The following is a 22,203-nucleotide window of genomic DNA, read 5'->3' on the forward strand; positions in this document are numbered from 1 at the left end:
AATGAGAAGACAGGACTCAGAAAAGAGAAAGATTGAAGGCCAAAGGAGAAGAGGACAGCAGAGGATGAGATGGATAGATAATATGGAAGAAACAAACATGATCTGGGAGAGACTTTGGGATATAGTAGAGGACAGCCGGGCTTGGTGTGCTAAACAACCACAGCACTTAGAACATAATAAGTTTTTAAAAAATGCTCTAGTTATCTTATACATTACTTCATTCCCACACACTATGGTCTATTCAAACTGACTTTTGCAGTTTTTCACATACAACACTCCATTTCCCACTTGGTACCTTTTCACTGGCTGTTTCTCATGTCTGGAATGTTCTCTCTCCTCACCTCTGCCTTTTTAAAAACTCGTTTCCTTTAAGCATCGCCTCAACAACCACCTTCTACATGGAACCTTTCCTGACTTGTTTCAATATATATTCTGTACAGGGAGATAGGGACTGATTGTTATTTCATCGGTATAGGGAAATCCCTTTTCCAATGCTGGTCAGCAACTTTACTACACCTTATAGTCCTTTAGAGGGATGCTTAGAGCACAGAGAAATTAAGTGACTTTCCCAGCGTCACAAGTCTTCCTGCTCTGAAGGCCAGTTGCTGTCTTTCTGATAGAGGGTGGTATCTGGAGGCAGATCACTGTTTCATTCTCTCTGTGTGTGCAAGACTGCAATTATCTTACTTGATTTGGTCTCTCTCTAAGGCTCATGTGAAAGCTGGAAGAACATCTTTCTGGGTTATCAGAAAAAATGAAGTCTCCTTTGAAGATAGAGAGCTAGTAGTTTGGGAAGAAAGAGACGTGGGGGGGAGAGGAAGGAGCTGAAGTGGCAGTAAGGTGAAGGGTAGAAAAGATGACACCGAGGAGGAACATTTGGAACGGAGAGAGGGTTGTGAGAGCTCTCTAGGGCAGGGAGCTGTTCTCTCTGCAGAGGAGGCAGCTTCGTGCGCTGTGCTCTGAGGACAAAGATGCGCATCCCCAGGTCCCATCGAGCCTGGCCAGCCCGGGAGAGGCTAGAAGCTGGCGGGGGATCCCACTGAAGGGGGCCAGGGTGCGGGCTGTTTGTTGTCCTGACTTTTCAAGCTTGATGGCCACTGCCCTCTTCCGGGGATTAACCAGAAGGAACCCAGGAAGTATGGCTTGATCATGGGCTCTTGGGCAAGAAGCCGAAGACTTCAGGGGCCCTGGTGTTTTGTTTTGATTTTCAATTCCATTTAAATTTTTTGTTTCCTTAAAGTTGTTGCTGGTTGAAGCCGTGGGCTTCAGAAGCAGCAGATTGGTAACTGAACAGTGGTTACAGAAGATGGCATCTCCGCCTTGTACGAAACATCTGGTGATGCGGCCACCCGAGGGCTGGCAAAAACAGCTTTTCCTGAAGGGAGCCTTGTAAGTCTGATGAAGAAAAGAGGAGGAGAAGGAGGGGGGAGGGACTCCCCATCATCTACGGGCCAAGCCAGATACCGCAGCATGAAAGTGCGCCAGAGCCTCAGGAGCCAGCCGGCACTAACGATCCCAAACTGCCCGGGCATGGGCATTTGGTGGCATCAGGCCAAACTGGTGAAGAAGGGCAAGCAGGGACTGCCGGAGTCCCGGGGAAAGCCAGGTGAAGGGCGTGTCTACGGGAGAATCGGAGCAAGCAATCTGCGCACGCGCCCTCACCGCCCCCCCCCCCCCCCCCCAAGCCCCCGGTGCCATAGAGAGGGTGGAAGACTACAGGGCTAGATGGTGCCCAGAGCGCACATGGAGGGCCTGCTTCCGGTAGGCTTCGGGGGACATTCCGACCAAGTTTTGAGAGAACTGCTAGACCGCGGGGGCTCGGCTTCCGGCGACCTATGGCGCGCACGGAGACGGAAGGGAGCCAGAAGAGCCCGTCCTCAAAGTCGGCGGAAGGAAGCGCGAGGCCCGGCCCAGCTTGCAGGCCTCCGCCCTCCCGCTTCCTCCTGCCGTCCTGCGCTAGCAAACCTTGGCGGAAGTTCTTCTCAACCCCCCCGGCCGTGGGACGTGCGGCAGCTCTAGCGCCTTGGTCCTCCCCCGACTTCATGGCAGGATTTAAATAACTGTTTTGGGGGGAGAGGGAAGGGTGCTCCCATTATCCGGCCACACGCAGGATGTCCTCCTAGCAAAAAGCGCAGGGGCTGGTCAGGGTAGGTTCATCCCTCCAAAGATGGAAGAAGCGACGGAATTACTATTATTCTAGACCCAGTTGTGACCGACCCGTGGGGAACACAAGTTTTCCTTTGCACTGAAGAGTGGTTTGGGGGCGCCGCGCCGTTCGGGGGTCCTTTCACCCACTGCGCTGTATCTCCGTAACTGAAAGTGTCCCCAGCTGGGCCCGTGCCCGACGCCTCCGGCCGTTCGCTCCCGGCCCCGAGGCTGCCGGTCGGGCTCGGGCCGGCCCCTCCCCTGCGCTCCGTGTCCTTTCCCTGCCTCCCCCCTCCTGCCTCCCCCAGCGCCGGGGCTTTAATGGTGCCGCACGGAGGCCGGGTCGGCCCCGCAGTCACCGAGGCTGGCTCAAGCCTCCGCTTCTGCCCCGGTAAAGAGGCAGTCCTTAAGGTGGTGCTGGCAGACTCAGCGGCCTTGACGGCTCCTTCCGGCCCCAAGATTGTGGTCCTGTTACATGGCTGTCGTGATAGAGGACTGGGAATAATCTGGTGGGGAAGAGTAGGTTTTACAAGGTTCAGAGGGGAGGAAAGGGGGTCTTGTTGTCCTACGTTGTATGGGAGAAACCTGCCCCAGACAGCGGAAACTTTGCAAAATGGAATTCTGAAGGAAGAACCCAAAATAATGTAGAAAAAGAAGGAAAAGGGGTTATTGCCTACAGGGAGCTCCACAGTCGTGTCTGGGGGTCTTGCTGGCACAGACACTGGAGGGGTCTTCCATTTCTTTCTGCAGCCCATTTTACAGATGAGAAGTTGGGGCAAACAGAGTTAAGTCATTTGTCCAGGGTCACACAGCTACCCTGAGGTCAGATTTGAATTCAGGAAGATGAGCCCTAATGATCCAGGCCCAGCGCTGGATCCACAGAGCCACCCAGCTGCCCCCATGGACATATTAAAAAGACCTATTAGACAATGGAGAGTGGGATAGCGTAGCAGAGAGAGAGAGCTGGTTTTGGGGGCAGGGAGACCTGGGTTCTATTTCTGTTTCTCTGATATATAGAATCTGTTTGGAGAAGTCATTTAGCTTCTGTTTGCCACAAGGCATCTTTCTAAAATTACAGATGTCTCTAATCTTCATCACATCTAGGCATTCCCACCCAGGAGATCCCTACACTGATAAAATCATAGTTTGTATGGCAAAACAAAATTGTCAAGAAAAAAATGGAAGCAAGGAGAAGTAATGGAGGAGGAATGCAAAACCTTGACAGTACTATGAGTAGTATCGGGAGAGCATAAGACTGGAATGAGCTGAGACAGAGAGTGAGTTATACTAAGGACAACAAAAAGGTCTTAAGCTAAATTAGAGGGAAGAGAATGAAGGGATGGGATCGTTGGCTGGGATAGATAGATAGGGAAAAACTGATATTTAACTAAATTTAACTTCTGTCTTTTCCACCAAGGACAACGCTCCCCACAGAGAAAAATCAAAGATAAATGATTAAATTGGATTTTAAGGTAAATATGGAGATAGTAAGAGAGTACTGGCCTCTTCAGTGAGTTGTCACCAGGACTGAACTAACTGCAGCTTAGAGGCCTGAAAAAACTGGTAGAAGTGAATATTAAATAACCATAAGGACCTTTGAGAATTGTGGATGATGGAAACAGTGTCATAGGATATAAGGGCAAATGCTGTCCTGAGTATTTTAAAAGAGAAGAGGATGTCATTTGGAAACTATATAGAGGCCAGTGAGCTTGGAAGATACTAGAGCGACGGCTTAGGAGCATTTAGAAAAGGTGTTGATGTTTGCTAAGTAGAGTTCATGTCAGACTAACCTCATTTCCTTTTGTGACAGTGTTAGGGGGATACCACAGACATAGTAAACCTAGATTTCAGCGATGCATTTGACAAAGTTTCTTGTGTCCTCTTTGTGGACAAGATGGAATTCTGTGGCCTAGATAATAGTACTGTTAGATGAATTGAGAACTGGTTGAATGACAGAAATGAAAGACATCACGCCTTAACTAGGGTCTCTGGTAGATTGCCCCCAGGCAATACCTTAGTAGAAAATAAGCTCTTTGAAGACAAGAAGTTTTCCACTCTTTCACAGGGTGGCCTTATCTATTTATCGCAGATAAAACTGTCATTGTTACATGAATGATTCTCAAATCTACTCATCCACCTCCTCTTTTCCACTCTCCCAACCTCAACTGCCTTTCAGACATCTTGAACGGGATGTCTTGTAAACATCTTAAACACAATATGTCCTGAACTGAAACCTTTGTCTTTCCCCTGAAATCCTCCCCTCTTCTCAACTTGCCTCTTACTGTGGAGGGTAACATCTTCCTCTTAGTTACAAAGGCTGTTATCCTCAACTCCTCATTCTTACACCATTACACATTCTTACATTTTTCCTCATTCAGTCACTTCTCAAGTCCTGTCATTTCCACCTTTGTAACATCTCAAGTGGATTTTGAAGACTGGAGGAGAGAGTGAGGCTGACAACTTCGCATGCCTCTGCCTCACTTAAATCCAATTCACATGCAAGTCATGACTTTACCCTTGTGACGTCCCTGACCCTCTTCAAGAAGGAAAGACAAAGAATAAACAAGAACAACATCCCTTCCTTTCTGACACTGCCACCAGCCTGGTGCAGGCCCTCCTCCCCTCAGCCCTGATGTCTCCCTGTCTACTGTCCATCCTCTGCTCTGTTGTCAGACTTATCTTCCTAAAGCACCAGTCAAGTATAATCTCTGTTTGGCTTTTAAAGTCCTTCACAATCTAGTCCCTTCCTACTTTTCCGTTCCTTTTATACCTTACTCTCTCCCCACTCTCTATCAGCTCTGATATCCAGTAACCTTCTTGCTGTTCCTCAATATCCCAACATTCCATCTCCTGATGGCGCATTTTTTTACTGGCTGCTCCCCTTACCTGGAACAGCACATTCTAGCTTCCTTGCCTTCCTTCGAATCTCAGGTAGTTTTCTACATCTTCTGCAAGAAGCTTTTCCCAGCCCACCTCAATCTTCATGCCTCTTCTCTGAGTTTATTTCCAACTTAATGTGTATATCTTGTTTGTACTTGGTTCTTTATATATTGTCTCTGCCCATTAGACTGTGAGCTCCTTGATAGCAGGAACTGTCTTTTGCCTTTTTTTTATCCCTAGCATTTAGCACAATGCCAGTCACATAGCAGGTGCTTAATAAATGTGTATTGACTTGATGACTTTCATTTTTGTCTTGTGGACAAATGTTTGTTGAATTCTTGCTAAATTTGCCCTTGGGTTATTATATTTATAGATGATATAACTGACATGATAGTTAATTGTATACAGGTTAGAACAGTGGAATGACTAAGATGTAATTTGATACAAGGGATAAATATCATATTATACCCCTGAGTTCAAAGAATCAGTTGTGTAAAACAGGGATAGCTTGGCTAGACTTTTTTTTATGAAAATGACCTTGGGAGTGGGGGTTAGTGCACTGTAAACACAGTATAAATGAACAGTGTATGGAAGCCAAAAAAAGCTAACGGGAAGAGAAACATGGTGTCCAGAATGAGGGAGGCACTAATCATTAAGCAGTTTTCACTGGTAAATTTGTATCTGTAGTACTGTGTTTTGTTCTGGACACAGCAGTTTAGAAATGACATTATGGAATTCATATGAAAGAAGAGGAACAGGATAGTGAGAGGACTGAAATCTGTGGCCTGTGGAAGTCACCCGAAGGATTTTTAGGTTAAAAAGATCTGAGTTGGGGGTTGGGAGGTAGAAGAAGGACAGAGAGACATGGGGAGAAAACTGCAAGTATCTGAAAAGCTGTCATGTGAAAGAGGGATTAAACTTTCAATTACTATCAGTCCCAGTGGGTGCAAATTTCAGAGAGACGAATTTAAGATTGATGTAAGGAAAAACTTTTTAACAAAGAGATCTGGTCAAAAGTGGAATGTGCAGCCTTGGTAGGTGGCATGTCCTCTCTCAGTGGAGATCTTCAGGCTAAAGCTAGATGACTTATTTGTTAGGGTTGCTGCAAAAGGGAATTCTGAGATCTCTTCTGACTGTTTTTTTAGCATTTTGTGCAGAAGGCTAGATGGAACTAGTTGCTAAGGGAGTCTATGGGCTTGGTTCCTGGCCACAGATGGAGGCACTAGTGAAATAAAATTACAGCTACCCCAATCCCTCCATGAGTGTGTTGTAATACAAACAGCATTTTTCCTGGAGTGACATTGAACTGGCCGTTTCATCTCTCTGGGCTTCTGTTTCTCCCTCTGTGAAATGAAGTATTGGTCTAGATCAGAGGTGTCAAACTCGTAGCCTTGGCAGAACTCCTCAGTACTGCCCCCAAAATATTAAAATTTAATCTGGAAAGGTTTAACAAAATAAATAAAAACACGACACAACATAGATAATGTTACTTTGTGGTTTTCTGAGTCAATAGGCAGCCTGCAGGTATCTATTTCTGTTTGAGTTTGAGACCACTGATTTAGATTATCTCTAAGATCCCTTTATACTCTGTCTATTAAATTTGTATATTCTTTGGGTCCAGGTTCTCTTGGATAAAATTTTCCTAAAATTTACCTTCATTTGGGGATGGTGACTTAAAAGGGAATGGATGATATGATACTCACACTGAGAAGGTGCCGCCCCCCGCTGTGGTGATGGTGGGACATTTTGCACATGGCCTGGTAGTCATACATGGTCACTCTGTGAAACAAGAGAGCTGTGTGTGAAGAAAGAAGCAATAGTCCTGCTCAGTGAACTTCTGTGGCTCCCTCTTACCTCCAGGATCAAATGTAAAATACTCTATTTGGCATTTAAAGCCAACCTGGCTTCTTCCTAGCTTTCCAGTCTTCTTACATTTTACTCTTCTTTACGTTCTTCTATCCAATTCCACTGGTCTACTTGTGTTCCTTGAACATGACATTTAAATCTCCTCTTCTTATTTTATACCTTTTTCTCCCATACATGGAATGCTTTCCCTCCTCACTGCCACTGCCTGGCTTCCTGGCCTCCTTTAAGATTGCTTCTGCAAGAGACTTTTCCTGATTCCTCCTATTGCTGGTACCTTCCTTCTGAGATTAGTTTCCATTTATCATGAGTATATGTGGTATGCATAGTAGGATTCTGGCACGTGCACAGAGTTGAACGGCTTGCTCAGAGGACATCATTCCACATGGAATGATGCTAAAGAACTGCTTGGCCTTTTCCTAAATTCTTTTTTATTTTAGATTCAGGGACTAGAATCTTCAACCTGAACAGGAGGGCCAGCCACAGGAATCCAGGAGTCAGAACCCATACAGGGGTTAGCTCCAGCCCATGATCAGTGCCTCAAGACTTTCTATACCCATGTCTATGAAATTTGAAACAAGGACTCATCCAGCTGCAATGCCAGCTATGGCTATGAATTTAATGGGACCAATACTGTGTAGGAACTGAGCTCAATTTTGAGCCTACCCCAGAGACTGAGAGGGTATAGGGGAGAAAATTTCATCAGATTATTGGGGAAAATATTTGTGCGTTTGTTCTTGTTCTATATGTGAAGTAAATGCCCCCTTTAAAAACTATCCAGTGTTAGAGAGGTTTGAGGACGAGAGTTACTGCTCCCTTAACAAAGAGTAGGAATTATTGGGGATTGAGCTATTGAGAGGAGAGAGCTCCTCATGGGACCTTGAAACCCTGGGGGGAGGAGAGGTCATGTTGCAGGCTGGACCTGAGGAAGTAGGGCCTGAGCAGACATGCGATACAGCACATATACTGATGTGCATGTTATCTGTACCATTATATGTGTTCTTGAATGTGGGGGATCACGTTTTTGCCATGCTTTGTATCCTCAGCTCTTAACGCAGTTCTTGGCACATAGTCAGTGCTTATTAAATGCTTGTTGACTGACTGATACCTGGCCTGCTTTTTTTTTTTTTTTTTTTAACACTAGTTGTGGTTGAACTTACCCTGATACTTTGAGAGGAGAGTACTTGGGGGCCACTGAGAGGAATTTTTCAGTTCCTCCTTCTCCCCAGCAGAGTGTAGGCTCCTTAAGGAAATGGTTTATTTTTGTCTTTGTGTCTCCAACCCTTAAGGATCCTCCCTAGTAGTCACTTAAATGCTTGCTGAATCGAATTGATTAGAGGTAACACATCCATTCAAGGCAAACAAGAAGAAAGCAAATGTTTAAAATGGCATTTCTGTATACCCCAGGCAGCGGGATGGAGAAGTTAAGTTACAGAAAACAATTTAAATTTGAATAATTTTTGGAAAAATGAATAAGTAAATATAGGTCTTGGCAGACATCCAGAGCAAAGTAGGCTAAAGTGCTTTTGTAAACCTTAAAGTGCTATATAAATGTAAATTTAGTGATAACTGGAGAGATCTGAAAGATACGACATCAGCTCAATGGTTCTCTCCTCACCTTACACCCTTCCCCCCAACATGCCCATTTCCTGATGTCTGAAAAGGATTTTTTGGACTCTTTTGGGGTTTTCATCACTGGCTTCCCATTCCAGACTTTTGAGGGTTCTTAAACATCATACTTGACCATGTCTGTAACCCACGATGAGAGAAAGAGAGACATGCCCTCAGGGTTAGGGGGGGTCCCTACTTACTGGATGAATACCCCCATGTTGAGCAGGTAGGTCATGATTGAGCCATCCACTTCCCCCAGGAATCTTCCAGTCTGCAAAAAGGGGAGAGAGAGAGAGAGAGAGAGAGAGAGAGAGAGAGAGAGAGAGAGAGAGAGAGAGAGAGAGAGAATGAATGAATGAATACCAAGAAAGCAGGAGAGGAGGATGTATTTAGGGGCATAAGTAAAAGTTTACTGAGTTTCCCAGCAGAGCTGTTCTCTAGGGGCCCAAGCCTATGTCATAAAATTATTTTCTGAATAGGAGAGCCCCACTTCCCCATAGGGGTAGACTAGGTACTGAGGGGAGATGGCTTAAATGAGGAAATCAAAACAACAAGGAAGCATGAGGCATACTTATTATCTTGCCTCCACAAACTCTGTGGGTCTCAATTTATTTATCTATAAAAAATGACACTGGAACTATCTCCCTTGTTCATGAATAAAGTTCCTTGACCAGAAATGTGAATATAAATGGAATTTATTAATATTATTAAAGAACTTTGGAGTATGAAGACAATCTAGCTAAGTTCAGAGAGGTTTATCACTAGAAGCCTGGTTACTAGGTGGTAATTAGATCATTTGGGGGCCCATTTGGATTATACAACTAAACTCTTTATTAATAATTCACTTGATTAGTATAACTCTAGCTAGTGATGGTTTACTGGAGGGTTGAAATTCAGACTCTTGAAATATCGAGGTAAGTAGTATTGTTGTAACTTCTACTACTGTCGCTGCTACTATGCTTGTTACCACTACCATTTTCTGGCACAGAAACTGAATAAATGCAGCAAATAGAGGTCATGCTAGGAAAGGCAATTATTATCTGGGTTCCTGAGGAGGTATCTTGTGTGCTAGCCACACACTCAATGTAAGAATTCATTACCTATCAGTGTAAAATCAAGATGCCAAGGAAATTTATCTTTTGAGGGTAGAGGATGATTGCCCACTGGTTAATAAGACCCATATATTTAACATAGTAACATCTTACACTTGTAAAAAACAAATAAATGCATTGGATAAAGTATGAGCTTGGAGTCAGGAAGACCAGGGGTCACTTAACTCTTCAATACCTCTCTTAGACAAGGAGTTGTAAAAAAAGGTGCTTGTTTGTATCAGAGGAGGGAGTTTTTGCGACAGGAATTCTCTACATAGATGACTTAAGCAGGTTGAGGCTTGAATACCAGAGCTACCATCCATCCCCAGCCCTGTACTTGATAGAACCTGGTGAAGCTTTTATTTTATTGGCACAGCCATAGTTACACTCATGCCACAATGAGGCAACAGAAAAGAACATTAGCAGAGGGCCTGAGATTACATAATGAGTAATATACTGGAGCCAAAATGAAGATCCAAGGTGTTTGGCTCCTAGGCTGTTTTTTTTTTTTTTTGCACTAGACCATGTTTCCTTTTCTATAATATATCTTATAGTCAGTGGATAGACGACTGTTATATCCCCAAATCTGCATATGAGGTCAGAACATGTCACTCTGAAAGTGAAGCTAGGATGAGTGACTAATGGAGAGTAGTTGTGATTTCAAGATTGATTTTTAATTTGATACTAAGGTGCTAGGAAGTAATCACCCCAAAATGTAACTAAACATAAAATGATGGTAATCATGTGAATATTTTATAGTACATTATCTCATTTGAGTCTCATAACCCCATGGAATAGATAATCTATTTTTAGTCTCATTTTACAAATGAGGAAACAGGCTAGGAAAGATAAAGTGGTTTGTCTGAAATCACACAGTAGCAAATGGTACTTTTCAACTCCAAGTTCAACGTTTTGTACTCTACTACATTTTTCTATTAAAAATATTTATAAAATTTATATAAAATGTTTTATTTATATATTTATATTTTATTTATAAAAAATATAGCATCTCTTTTTTTTGTGGTGGCAAAGAACTAGGAACTGAAGGGATGCCCATCGCTTGGGGGGAATGGCTAAACAAGTCATGCTATATGATTGTGATAGAATACTACTGTGCTGTAAGAAATGACAGGTAGATTGATTTTAGAAAAACATGGAAAGACTTGCATGAAATAATGCAAAGTGAAATGAGCGGAATCAAGAAGATGTTGAGTAGCAGTAATATTTTTTGAAGAGTAACTGTGAATGACAAAGTTATTCAAATCAACCTACAAAGGACCTGTGAAGGACTGTGCTATTCACTTTCAGAGAAAGAACTGATATATGAGAATATGTCTTGCATGGTTTCACATATATATCTATATCAAATGCTAGCTTCTGTAATGTGGGATTGGGAAGGAGGGAGCAAGACAACTCAGAACTCAAAATGTAACAAAAATATTTTTTTAAAGTCTTGATTTATAGAATGTTTTTTAAGTTTAATTTTAATTTATTTCTTTTATTTTTACACTTTCATTTCAAAATATATTTTCCTCATCCATTCAGGTACCTCACTATCCCTCATGACAAGGAAGAAAAAAAGAAAGGAAAAAAATCAGTTCTGTGAAACTAACAAGCACGGAAACCAAGTTTGACACCATGCAATGCTCTATATCCGTAGGCATCTCTTCAAAGTAGGGATCTACTTCTCTGTTTCATAGCCTACAACTTTGAAATTTGGGATACATCAAAGAAAAAAGCTAATAGTTTGTATTCCTCCAAGGAAGGTAGAAAAAGACAATTGGAAAGTATCACTTTGTCATTGTTTCCTAAGCACTGTCCAGTAGAGGGACCCTGTCTCTGTGGTATAGAGTCAAGGGACCTTCTACCACAATCTTCATGAGATATTTTGCAAGACCGTTTAACTCCTTTTACTTCTATTCCATGGTCACAATATAACCTTTTAACTACTAATTTTATAAAAAAAAAATTACTTAGATAGCAGATAGGTGTATCTTTGGTCACCAGAAAGCCTTTATTTATTGTTGTAAATGAATAAATTATCTTTATTGTTTATGCAGTTCTCAAGTGCTTGATTAGGGGGTATCACTTTCCTCAAGGTATGACCCCCCCCAAAGTAAACACATAAAAGAATTTTTCGAGCTGCAAAACTGATGTCCTTGGGTAGTAAGAAAGCCCAGACTTGAAATAGTCAACTGGAGAGCAGGCCAAACCCTCATTATAACATAGCTAAGTATAATATATCTGTTGCCAGTAGAGTTTTTTTTGGGGGGGGAAGGATGGGTCTTACCTCACTATTACTAGGTGACTAGCATACTTCATCTTTTAGACACCTACATGCCCTTTTGATGAGTCACTTTCCTCATCTGTAGAATGAGAGATCTAAGATCTTTTTCAGCTCTAGATGTAATGATCTCATGCTATTTCTGCATTTAAGTCATCATTGGCAGTAGTCTTTGTCCTGCTTAGACCCTCTCTGACACATCTTTCCATTATTCTTTGGGTTATCAAAAAGACTCTAAAATAAAATACAAAAAGATGGCATTTTTCTTATCATAAGGGATCCAAAAGGTACCAGAGAAGGCCCTATTATTGGGAGGTTCCATATAGGTCTATGCAAGAAGGACCCAGGGAAAGGGGCCTAATCATGCTGCTCTCAATCCTCTACTCAGTTGGAGATGACCAACTAAGTAAATGAATTTTAAGTGGAGTGGATAAAAAGGACCCTAGAGTATATTTACATGTGGCATTTATTTAGTCTAAAACTAGGTAGCCAGGATTTAGGAAGGCTGTGGGGCAAGAAAGGGGATCACATGAGGATGTTTGACAGGCTCTACATAAACAACCAGAGGCTGAGAGCAGACGCATAAGGAGTCAAAGCTGATTAGCATTTTTGCTGTCCCACTGCCTAATTCCCTTTAGGCCCCAGGATGGACTAATTTGCATGCCTATGCTAGGTTGCTTCTCTTTAATAGGTTGTGATAAAGCCCACGTCTCTCTTTTAGGGAAGAAAGAGATTGTGATATGAGTTAGAGAAGTCAGTGTCCCATTCTTCCCCGATCCAGGGATTGGTTGAGGTCAGATATCCTAATTTTACCTCATTCCACATTTGCAAACTAAATTCCCTTACCTGGTCCACTGCCTGAAACTAAGTATCCTTAAATACAAGGAAGGGACAGGGTGAGAAAGGATGTAAATAACAGCTCAGTGCAAAGCCATCACCATTGTGGGAAAGGTTACTCAAAGCTCATGTCTTACTGGGTAGTCAGCATTTATGATAATACTACTCAAACTTCAGTGAAACCATGATTTCATCAAAGAGTACACTCTGTTGTTAGAGATCACAGCCCATTCAGACTTTGCATATTGTAAAATTTTTCGTAGTCATGTCTCCTCAACGTGCCGGAGGCTTTTCTCTAAGTCTCCTCACATTTTGTGAGTACCAGTTGTCTTTGGTTTCACCACCTAATTGGGCCACCTCCTTTTTCAATAATATATATCTTCAGTTATGTCTTTTATGCTAATTCTTGCTCCAACGATCACTGCATATGCTACAGCCTACTACACATCTACCATGTGTGTCCTTTGCTTTTTGAGTCATTGACAATTTTACTTCTTTTATGATGGTGATATGACATGATCTGTAGGAAAATACTGGTGTTAAAATAGGCCTTAACTATACCTGCAGGTACTCAAGAGAGATAAGCCTAGCAGTCCACACAGGAAAAATAAAGTAGATATAGAATATATACTATCCAAATTAAGACAGGAAGTTGGACATACATGCCATTTAGTTACTTAGGTACAGATAACCTGCACAAATAAAGAGAAGAGAACAGGTTGGATTGCATTTAGGAAATTTTTCAGGACTTTCAATGATCCCAAGTTGTTCTCTCATCTAAATTAATAATAATGATATTAATAATAATACTAGCTTACATTTCTGTAGTGCTTTAAAGTTTACAATATATTATTCCTACAACAAACCTGTGAAGTAGATAGTACATATATTATTATGTTTATTTTGTAGAAAAAAACTGAACCCAAGGTGATACAGCTAGTAAGGGAGGTAAAGTCACATAAATAAACCAATTCTATGCCTAAGAAGAAAGCCTGTGTGGCTAATATGTATGACAAGGTTAAGAAAAAAATACTGGAGGCAGTGGGCTAGAGATGCAGAATGAGATATGCATATTCAAATGCAGCCAGGGTGTTCATTTGTTTTGATCAACTATACATTTGTTATAAGGGTAAGCATCTACTGAGGGGAAGAAGGGGCTGCTAGGTTACTGGGTAGTCATAGATATATAAAAAAGAGCATCAATAAAGCTTTTTTTTTTTTTTTAATGCACAGAGCAAAACAAGTCCAGAAGGAAAGGAATATGGAGCTGTTTTGTATCATGTATGGTATATAGACTTAAAAAACAAATGAGTTCACAGTTTCTTCTACAATTCTCTTTCTTTTTGTATATTGAAATGTTTATTGATAATTATTAAGATGATACCGAAAAAGAAAATATAATGAATTGTTACAAATGTGGGCGGTATTCCGGGAAGCCCTTGGGAAGATATCAGTTCTTAATAAAAGTTGTCTAGAATTGGAGGAGGTGGAAAAAAAGGGAGAGGACAGGGAGCATATGATGCAACATAGCTAGGGGTGGAAGAAGGTCTTTCTCAGGCACCTAGAGTGACATGAATGACAGCATGAAATGATGAGTGGGAGGAGAAGACAAAGAGAATTGGGGAAAAGGTGAGGTAAGGGAAAGAATGGGGGTGGAACAACAAAAACTGGAACAGTCACAAAGTTAGGGAGCCTAAGGAAAACTCTGGCCCAAGAGGGGAAAAGAGCCCTGGATGTGGAATCAGAGGACATGACTTCAATAGAGAATATTAATTGACTGCAGTCAATTCACAACCTCCCTAAATATCAATTTCCCTACCTTTAAAATGGGGATAGCCTGTTGATAATAGTAATGACAATAATAGTTAGTACTTAGTCTCTACTTTGCAGGGTTGTTACTGGGAATACTTGAACGTATAGGAGAAAACCTCAGATTGGGGGCTCTTCCTCATGATACAGATTCTGTATCATGAAGACAACATCTTCATGTACTAGGCTCGTCCACGTTCTCACATAAATCTTCCAGAGAGAATCTCTCTAACATGTTGGAGGTTTTCCTTTAGAGATTTAGCATTTCATGGAATATATAGAATGTCCATCTTTGCTCTTGCTACAGTACCAGCCCATTTCCTTTTCCGGGCATTCGTTTCTTGGATGATACTTTTCTATCACTTCTTACACAGAAGGATGAGCTGGCTAGAATGCATTTGGGAAGATGCATGGCACTTTTAGCCTTCCCTGACACAAAAATTGAACTCCAACATTCTTTAGGTAGTTGGGTGTAACTTTTGTGGAGAAACTATGGAGGAATATAGATGAGAAAATATAAAAAAAAAAATATAGATGAGAAGAGCCAGGATGAAATCCTACAAGTTGAGCTGGAATTAAGAATTTTTGTTAATTAGGCCATGGTATATCCTCCCCATCCACAGCTCTTTGGTTGGCTGATCATTTACTTTGGAAAACAGGGAGGTAGACAAAATGGCAGAAGGGATCTGACCCAACTCTGACCACTGCTGGGAAGCTTTAAGTGAGCCCAGGTTCAGAGTAGCACATTGTCACTTGTGGAAAAAACAATTAGCCTTGTTTTGTTTAACTCAAGAAGGTGGAACTAAGAGCTATGCTGAAGTTGATAAGAAGCAAACTTAGGACAAAATTCCTGACCCACTGGGACTATCTGGTGCTTTCAGAGGTGTTATCCTTTTCCTTAGTTGTCAAACAGAGGCTGGGTGTGTCATGATGGGGACTCCTTTCAGATATGGGTTGGACTAAATCATTGAGGTTGTATCCAAGTCACATGTAACTCCATGAAACAATCATCACCACGTCTGTTGTTTTTTGGTTGTTCCAGTTGTGTCTAATGCTTCAGGATATCATTTGGAGTATCCTTGGCAAAGATACTTGGAGTGGTTTACTATTTCCTTCTCTAGCTCATTTCACAACTGAGGCAAACAGAGTTAAGTGACTTGCCCAGGGTCAAGTGTCTGAAGCCGAATTTGAACCCTGGTCCTCCTGACTTCTGGGCCACAGCTCTGTCCACTATGCTACGTAGTTGCCCAGCTACCACCTGTCCACATACAGTAGTGTCCAGACTGATTTTCCAGTCATATCACTCCTCTGCTAACACAGTGTGAACTCCTTAGCATGGCATTCAAGGCCATGTACAATTTGATACCACCTTTTACTTTCTTGCCTTTTGTTATACTCCTCTCCATGTATACTATACTCCAATAAAGTTGGATGACAGGCTCTCTCTTGTACATGACTGTGCTCACACTCTTTGTTATGCTTGGAATGTCCCCTCTACTGCCCCTTATATTTCTCCATGAAGTTAGCTGCCTTTCTCCCTTTGTACCTCCCATAATACTTTGTTTACCCTTGATGTATGATTTCCTATTATTGGTGTATATTATCCTGCACTGTCAGCTCTGGAAAGGAAGAGATCATACCTTACCTATTTTATCTTTCCTCAGTGTCTAACACAAATACTTAATAAATGTTTGTTGAATTGAACTGAACCTGTACAATTAGGTAGTTGGACTAGGTGATGTTGAAATGTCTCTAAAAAGACCATAGGCATTAGGGATGAGCATAATATAGCAAAAATTGTGCTTGATTTAGAGGCAGAGGACTTCATTTCAAATCTTGCCTCTTCCACTTACTATCTGAGGTACAAAATGAGAGTTAGACTAGGTGGTTTCTAAGTTTCCTTTCAGCTCTAAATCTATGATTCCAAATCAGCCAGTATGTACAAAAGAAGGAAGGAAACAAGCATTTATATAACGCTTATTAGGTGCCAGGCACCGTGCCAAACGCTTTACTAATATTGTCTCATTTGATCCTCACAATAACCCTTGGAGGTAGGTGTTGTCATTATCTCTATTTTATAGTTGGGGAAACTGAGGCAAACAGAGGTTAAGTGATTTGCCCAGGGTCACACAGCTAGTAAGTGTTCGAGGCAGGATTTGAACTCCTTTTTTGTTTAGCTGTAACTGTCAAAAATAATATAAATGTCATCTATTATTCCTTGCTTCTGGCTTTTCCCATTAGCTACCTGCCAATCTATTCTTATTCCACAAGCAGTATCTCTGTCCTAACATTTCAGAAAGGGTTTATCAGTTTTTGCACTTGACAATGCAGACAGCTGTCTCTTTCAGGGGGGCCCTAACTGTTAATTACAGGACTAGTCACAGATGTTTTATCATATGTTAATTGCATTCTTTCCATCATCACCTGTGCATCCCCTCTCACCTTCCTCACTACAACCCTTTGGGGGGTAGGTAGCATTGACATTATTATCCCCACCTCATATAAGAGGAAACAGGTTCAGAAAAGCGTTGTGACTTGGCCAAGGACAAGAGCTAAGAAGTAACTGAGCCACCCGAGGTTAGCCTTCTAAAAATAACTCTCATGTTCATTTTGGAGGAGGATGAAGAGGGAGCAGACCCAAGACTGATTTAATTGTTAAGGCATGGTTTGGCCAGGTGACAAAAGGGAACCTGTAATGATACATATCTTCTTGCATAAAGACCACACTTTTTATGTGGTTTTCGAGTAATAGGATTTGGCAGCCACTGTGAGAAACTTTCAGTGGACAGTGAGATATGTATCAAGAATCAGGGAACATCTGGCAGGAGGCAGGGCTGGCAGGCAGCAGAGAAGGAAGAGGAGAGAGCAGAGAAGGCAATAGGAAATGGAAGTAATGATGATAAAATGGGGATAAAAATGGCAAAAGGTAGAAGACATGGTGAGGTGGGAAGGAAACATTTCCTTGCATAAAAAACACACTTATTCAGCCTGTTCTTTGTTGTTAGTCTTTTTTTTTTATTCAGCTCCCAAATAAGAATAAAGCAATGATGCAAGAGTGATTGTTATACCAGTAAATATAGGATGTCTTGAAAAGAGTACAAAATCATAGAATCATGAAGTTGGAAGGCATCTAAATGATCATTTACTCCAATCTTCATGATCCCCGTCCTTGACAGCTATTATCCATCCTCTGTTAAAACACTTCCACTGACAGAGAACTTACTATTAGAGACATGTTATTCCAGTTTTGGACAGCTCCCTTTGTTAAGTGGTTCTCTCTTTACCTTGAGTTGAAATCTGAAATCCATTTCCCATACACAAATGGCTTCCTTAGGAAAGGGCCCCTGACACCAGAGTGAATTTTGATTTTACCATATCAAACTGGGTTCTGCACTTCCCTCTCTTTCCCAGGCTATTCAAGAGGCTAGATCAATGACATTCAAACCCCTGATGTCCAACAGTGTTTCGGTTTCTCCCTCTCAAGTTTCCTCTACACCATGGAGCTTTATGCTTTTTGGGACCTAGAACAATAATGATGATAATAGCTGAATAATATAAAGTGCTTTATGGTTTGTAGAGGACTTAAATATACCATTTCATTTGATCCTCACAGCAGTCAGGTGAAGTAGCTACTACTACAGGCATTGTTAGTCCAATTTCACACACAAGAAAACTGAGACTCTGAAAAAAAGTATGTTGTTGAAATTCACCCACCCAGTTAACACTTGAGGTAGGCTTCTGCTACATCACACTCCTGTAAGAAGCCTAAATCATAGAATTTTAGGATTTTAAACTGGAAGCAACTTTAGAGAGTAATCTAAGCCCTTTGTTTTACAAATGAGGAAACTGAGGCTCAGGGGAGCAAAGTGACTCATCCAAGGTCTCACAACTAGTATGTTGGCAGAGCCAGGATTTGAACACAGGATCTCCGATTTTTAAGTTCAGTAATTTATCTGCTTCCACATAGCCCCTTTATGAAAGACAGCCCAATAATAGTCTAAATATTGCTAATTTTTAATAATAATAATAATAATATCATTTGAATCTCAAAATAACCTAGTGAGGTTATTTATCTATACCCTATTTGGATAGATTATTATCACACTCATTTGATTGATGAAGAAATGATGCATTAGCTTGGATCATGGATTCAAAGGTAGAAGGGACCGTAGGGGCCATCTGTTCTACCCCTTCATTTTATCACAGGAACTGAGGTTAAAGTCCAGGGTCAAACAAAGCTAGTTTCTGATGAGGGATTTGAACCCAGGTCTTCTTGACTTCAAGTACAGCACTCCATCGGTATGCCAAGCTTTCCTCTGAGATAGGTAGTTCAAGGACTATTTTCAGTTTATAAATGAGGACACTGAAGGTCCTAAGAGGGGATCAAAAGACCACTAATGACTAAAATCCCTAGTTAATAGTAATATTATGTGCCAGGTTTAGACTTCATTAAGGTTGAAGGTCTTAAGGGGCAGAAATATGAAAGACCAAGGAAGTTTTCAGGTGCAAAGAAATCTTTTCATACTCAAGAAAAGTTGGAGGCTCAACCAGCTCAATTGCTTATGAAGAGAGCAGCAAGACAATGAGCCCTGGGCTCTGACTACTTCAGGAGCGCCTTTCTTCCAGAGCTATTGACAAGCACCCAGATGGACTGGAGACTTTTTATTCCTCTTGCCCTCTTAAGGAACACTAAGGAACAAAAAGTCAGAAGAGGCACTGAGGTAAGAAAATTAAGAGAGAAGGCAAAGAACATGGATGGTCTACAGAGGCAGTGATCAGCTCTCATGTCAAGGAAGTGTATCAGCAGCACCATAGCCCTTGCTACTGAGTAAAAATAATAAAATTAGCTTTCCTTTTTCTATTCAGATAGCAGAAAGGTCATGTATCACATAATTGGTGATTTTCGTTTAGATGAGTATCAATGGGTATCAGGGAGGGTGTGAGCAGCACAGTCCTTTGGAAAGAATACAAATGTCTTAAAGCCATTGACAAAAAGTGTTAAACACCATTCAAAAGCAGAGCCAGAATATCTATATTTGAACCTAGCTCTGTCACTTTTCAAAGGTGTGATTCTGTGTAAGTCACTTAAACTTCTCTGAATTTCAGTTTCTTAATCTATGAAATCTCTCTCTCTCTCTCTTCATGCTTTCCCTTTCCCTCTCTTTCTTTCCCTCCCTCTCTCCTCCCCCTCTTCAGTCTTCTCTCCTTTATCTTCTATTTTTCCTCTTTTTTCTCTCCTCTTTCCTTCCTTCTCTCTCTTCTCTTTTCTTCTTCTTCTCCTTCTTCTTCTTTCTCTGTCTTCCTCTCTTTCCTCCAACTCTTCAGTCTTCTCTCTCTTTTATTTCTCCTCTCTGTCTTTTTCTATTTCCTCCCTACCCCCATCCCCCTGGATTTTCAACCTGTTCTAGTGCACCTCTCTAAAGGCAGCCTAGTAACCCTCAATTTCCAAGGGCTTACTCTATTCAAGGTCTCATCAGACTCACTTGCAGACACTCAGTTGGGTTGACCTACCATACTTCAGAATTCTAAAACTCAAGGGATGCCCAGCATCAGCAACCCTCAGTAGAATTTTCCACTAGTATGCTTGGCCTAAAATGGAACTCCTACAGATCCACGACAGTTGAGTCTTAACATCTACATGGGAAAAGCCAAGTGGATAAAGAGATAAAGAAGGCAGGCCTGTATCATTGGAAGGAGTGCCCACATTAATGAAATCACAAATCCACTGAGTTATCCAGATATAAAAAAGAGGATGATAATACTTGCCTAGTCTACCTCCCAGGATTATAGTGAGGAAAAGGCTTTGTAAATTCTAAAGTGCAGTTTGAACAAGAGTGATTATTATTTTCTCTACTCTCACCAAATAGTTTTGTCACATGGTGGCAGGTAGATGGGGCTGGATAGGCTTCTTTTTCGTTTGTTTGTTTGTTTATTTGTTTGTTTGTAAAGGCTTGATGGGGGAGGGTAGTGACTTACTAAGAGGATGGTGGGAAGGAGTACAGCATTTACTGAAAGGAAAATGATGGCTAAACTAAGTCCAGGAATTGTAAGAAATCAGCAGGAGTATGACTTGGATTTTTCCCAGGGGTTTGCTCCCTTGGCATGGTCTTTGTTTCTATCTATACTGGGCCATAATTTCTTAAGGCAACCCAAGCTTTATAGGCCTCTTTTGGCTAATCCAAAGCATTAACTCAGCGAGCACAAAGTTGATACTTGGTCAAGACTTTGATACACATAAGTGGGTACTTCTCTGTAGTTTTCTCCATACTAGGATACCAATAGCATGCATTTGGCAAAGTTCCTTACCCCAGAACTCACCCCAGTTTGGTTTATGTCCAGAGAATATTTTGATGCTTTAATTTTGTCAAATTCAGTGGTTTTAGAGAATGCAGAGATTTGGGTCAGCCTGGTTGATTAGGTGCAGGGGGGTTTACTTTTTTCTTGTGGGGGGATATATGTCTCCCAGTTTAGATCAAGCCCCTTCTCCATCCCTGTAGTCCCAAGAAGGGAATTCACATTTTTAGTAATTTACTAGATCTAGAGTGAACCAAAAGATAGTTTTCCTTTGAATATGCAGAAATTGGTGGAAACCTCCTCTTTCCTCAACTCCCACTCTCTACTTTCCTCCTCCTTCCAGGTTTCTGCTTCTTCTTCTTGCTTACCTCTTCTGATCTCTTGGAGATAAGAATGAATCCATTGTTGTCTATGACAAAGCAGTCCATGTCCTGGGGGAAGGAGAAGAAATACCCTTTTGATGGTCAAATTTGATTAGAAGATTCCTAATTTGCCAATTCCTTCTCCCCAGGTAGGAGTTTGGAACTCTAGAAATGAGCTTCACCCCTTTCACCTCATTACCCTAATCAGTTCTACAGCATTGGGGTGGAGGTAGGGGTATTCAAAGAGAGAACTCAGCCTTTTGTGAGTACTTGGGTCCATGTAACTCATAGTAATTCTGTGATGAGTTCTACCCCTACCCTTTATGCTCTGGGAAATTCGTGGGAGGAACTCACACTGTCCTGGCAACTTAGCGAGCAGATCCCATCCACTTGGTTGCACTAGAAGAAAAAGAAAAAGACATGTGTGTGCCTGTACTCCTTCAAGTGCTACACATGTGACATTATTGGGGAATGACTCTCCCTGGTGAAATCACCCTAACTCTAGAGGCCCAGACTTTTCTTATACAACTCTGGCCCACCCTGAAAGATAAAGGATGGTATCTACTCATGAGCCATTTCCAGATACCAGGAAAGATACCTAGCATCAAGGTGAGAAATCATGACATGTAACTTGTAGGATTAAGGTACTTTCCCCCTGCTATTCAAGGCTGATGGGTTGAATATATCTCAGCTAAAATAGACTGTTTCATCTCCCCAACTTTCTTTCCCCCCACATCTACTTCTCTGTCCACCCTCCACACCTTTGACCATTTCCCTATAGTGCCAGAGTCTCTTAAACCTTTCCTAAGTGAGGACTAGAAGCAAACACCCAGAGAATCTTTGGAGCAAGTGGAAGAGGAGAGGGAGAAAACTTATGGGGAAAGACACAAAGGCCTGAAGGAAACTGGAGAGGGAAGGAGGTGAAAGACCTGTTGTGTCGGAGGAAAATGAGAATCATATGAAGGTTGAGGATAAATAAAAATAGAACAATAGGGAGACTGATAATGGGGACATCAGAAAGGGTGGG

At 41.6% G+C, this 22,203-nt stretch overlaps 1 protein-coding gene and 1 long non-coding RNA gene across 2 annotated transcripts in view; one reads left to right on the forward strand and one right to left on the reverse strand.

The window, feature by feature from the left end:
* Nucleotides 1-22,203, reverse strand: part of CACNA2D4 (calcium voltage-gated channel auxiliary subunit alpha2delta 4) — a 165,078-nt gene that overhangs the window by 22,151 nt on the left and 120,724 nt on the right. Inside the window, exons 29-32 of the mRNA XM_072654129.1 lie at nucleotides 21,531-21,575; nucleotides 21,183-21,245; nucleotides 8,700-8,770; nucleotides 6,729-6,804 (exon numbers count right to left, since the gene is read on the reverse strand). Of these exons, the coding sequence (XP_072510230.1) occupies nucleotides 6,729-6,804; nucleotides 8,700-8,770; nucleotides 21,183-21,245; nucleotides 21,531-21,575 (255 nt within the window). The remainder of the gene's footprint in view (nucleotides 1-6,728; nucleotides 6,805-8,699; nucleotides 8,771-21,182; nucleotides 21,246-21,530; nucleotides 21,576-22,203) is intronic.
* Nucleotides 604-11,645, forward strand: LOC140533838 (uncharacterized). The gene is made up of 2 exons (XR_011977076.1): nucleotides 604-2,654; nucleotides 3,250-11,645. It is a non-coding gene; the product is annotated as an uncharacterized lncRNA (long non-coding RNA).

Source organism: Notamacropus eugenii, chromosome 3, assembly GCF_028372415.1.
Source record: "Notamacropus eugenii isolate mMacEug1 chromosome 3, mMacEug1.pri_v2, whole genome shotgun sequence".
Classification (NCBI taxonomy): domain Eukaryota; kingdom Metazoa; phylum Chordata; class Mammalia; order Diprotodontia; family Macropodidae; genus Notamacropus; species Notamacropus eugenii.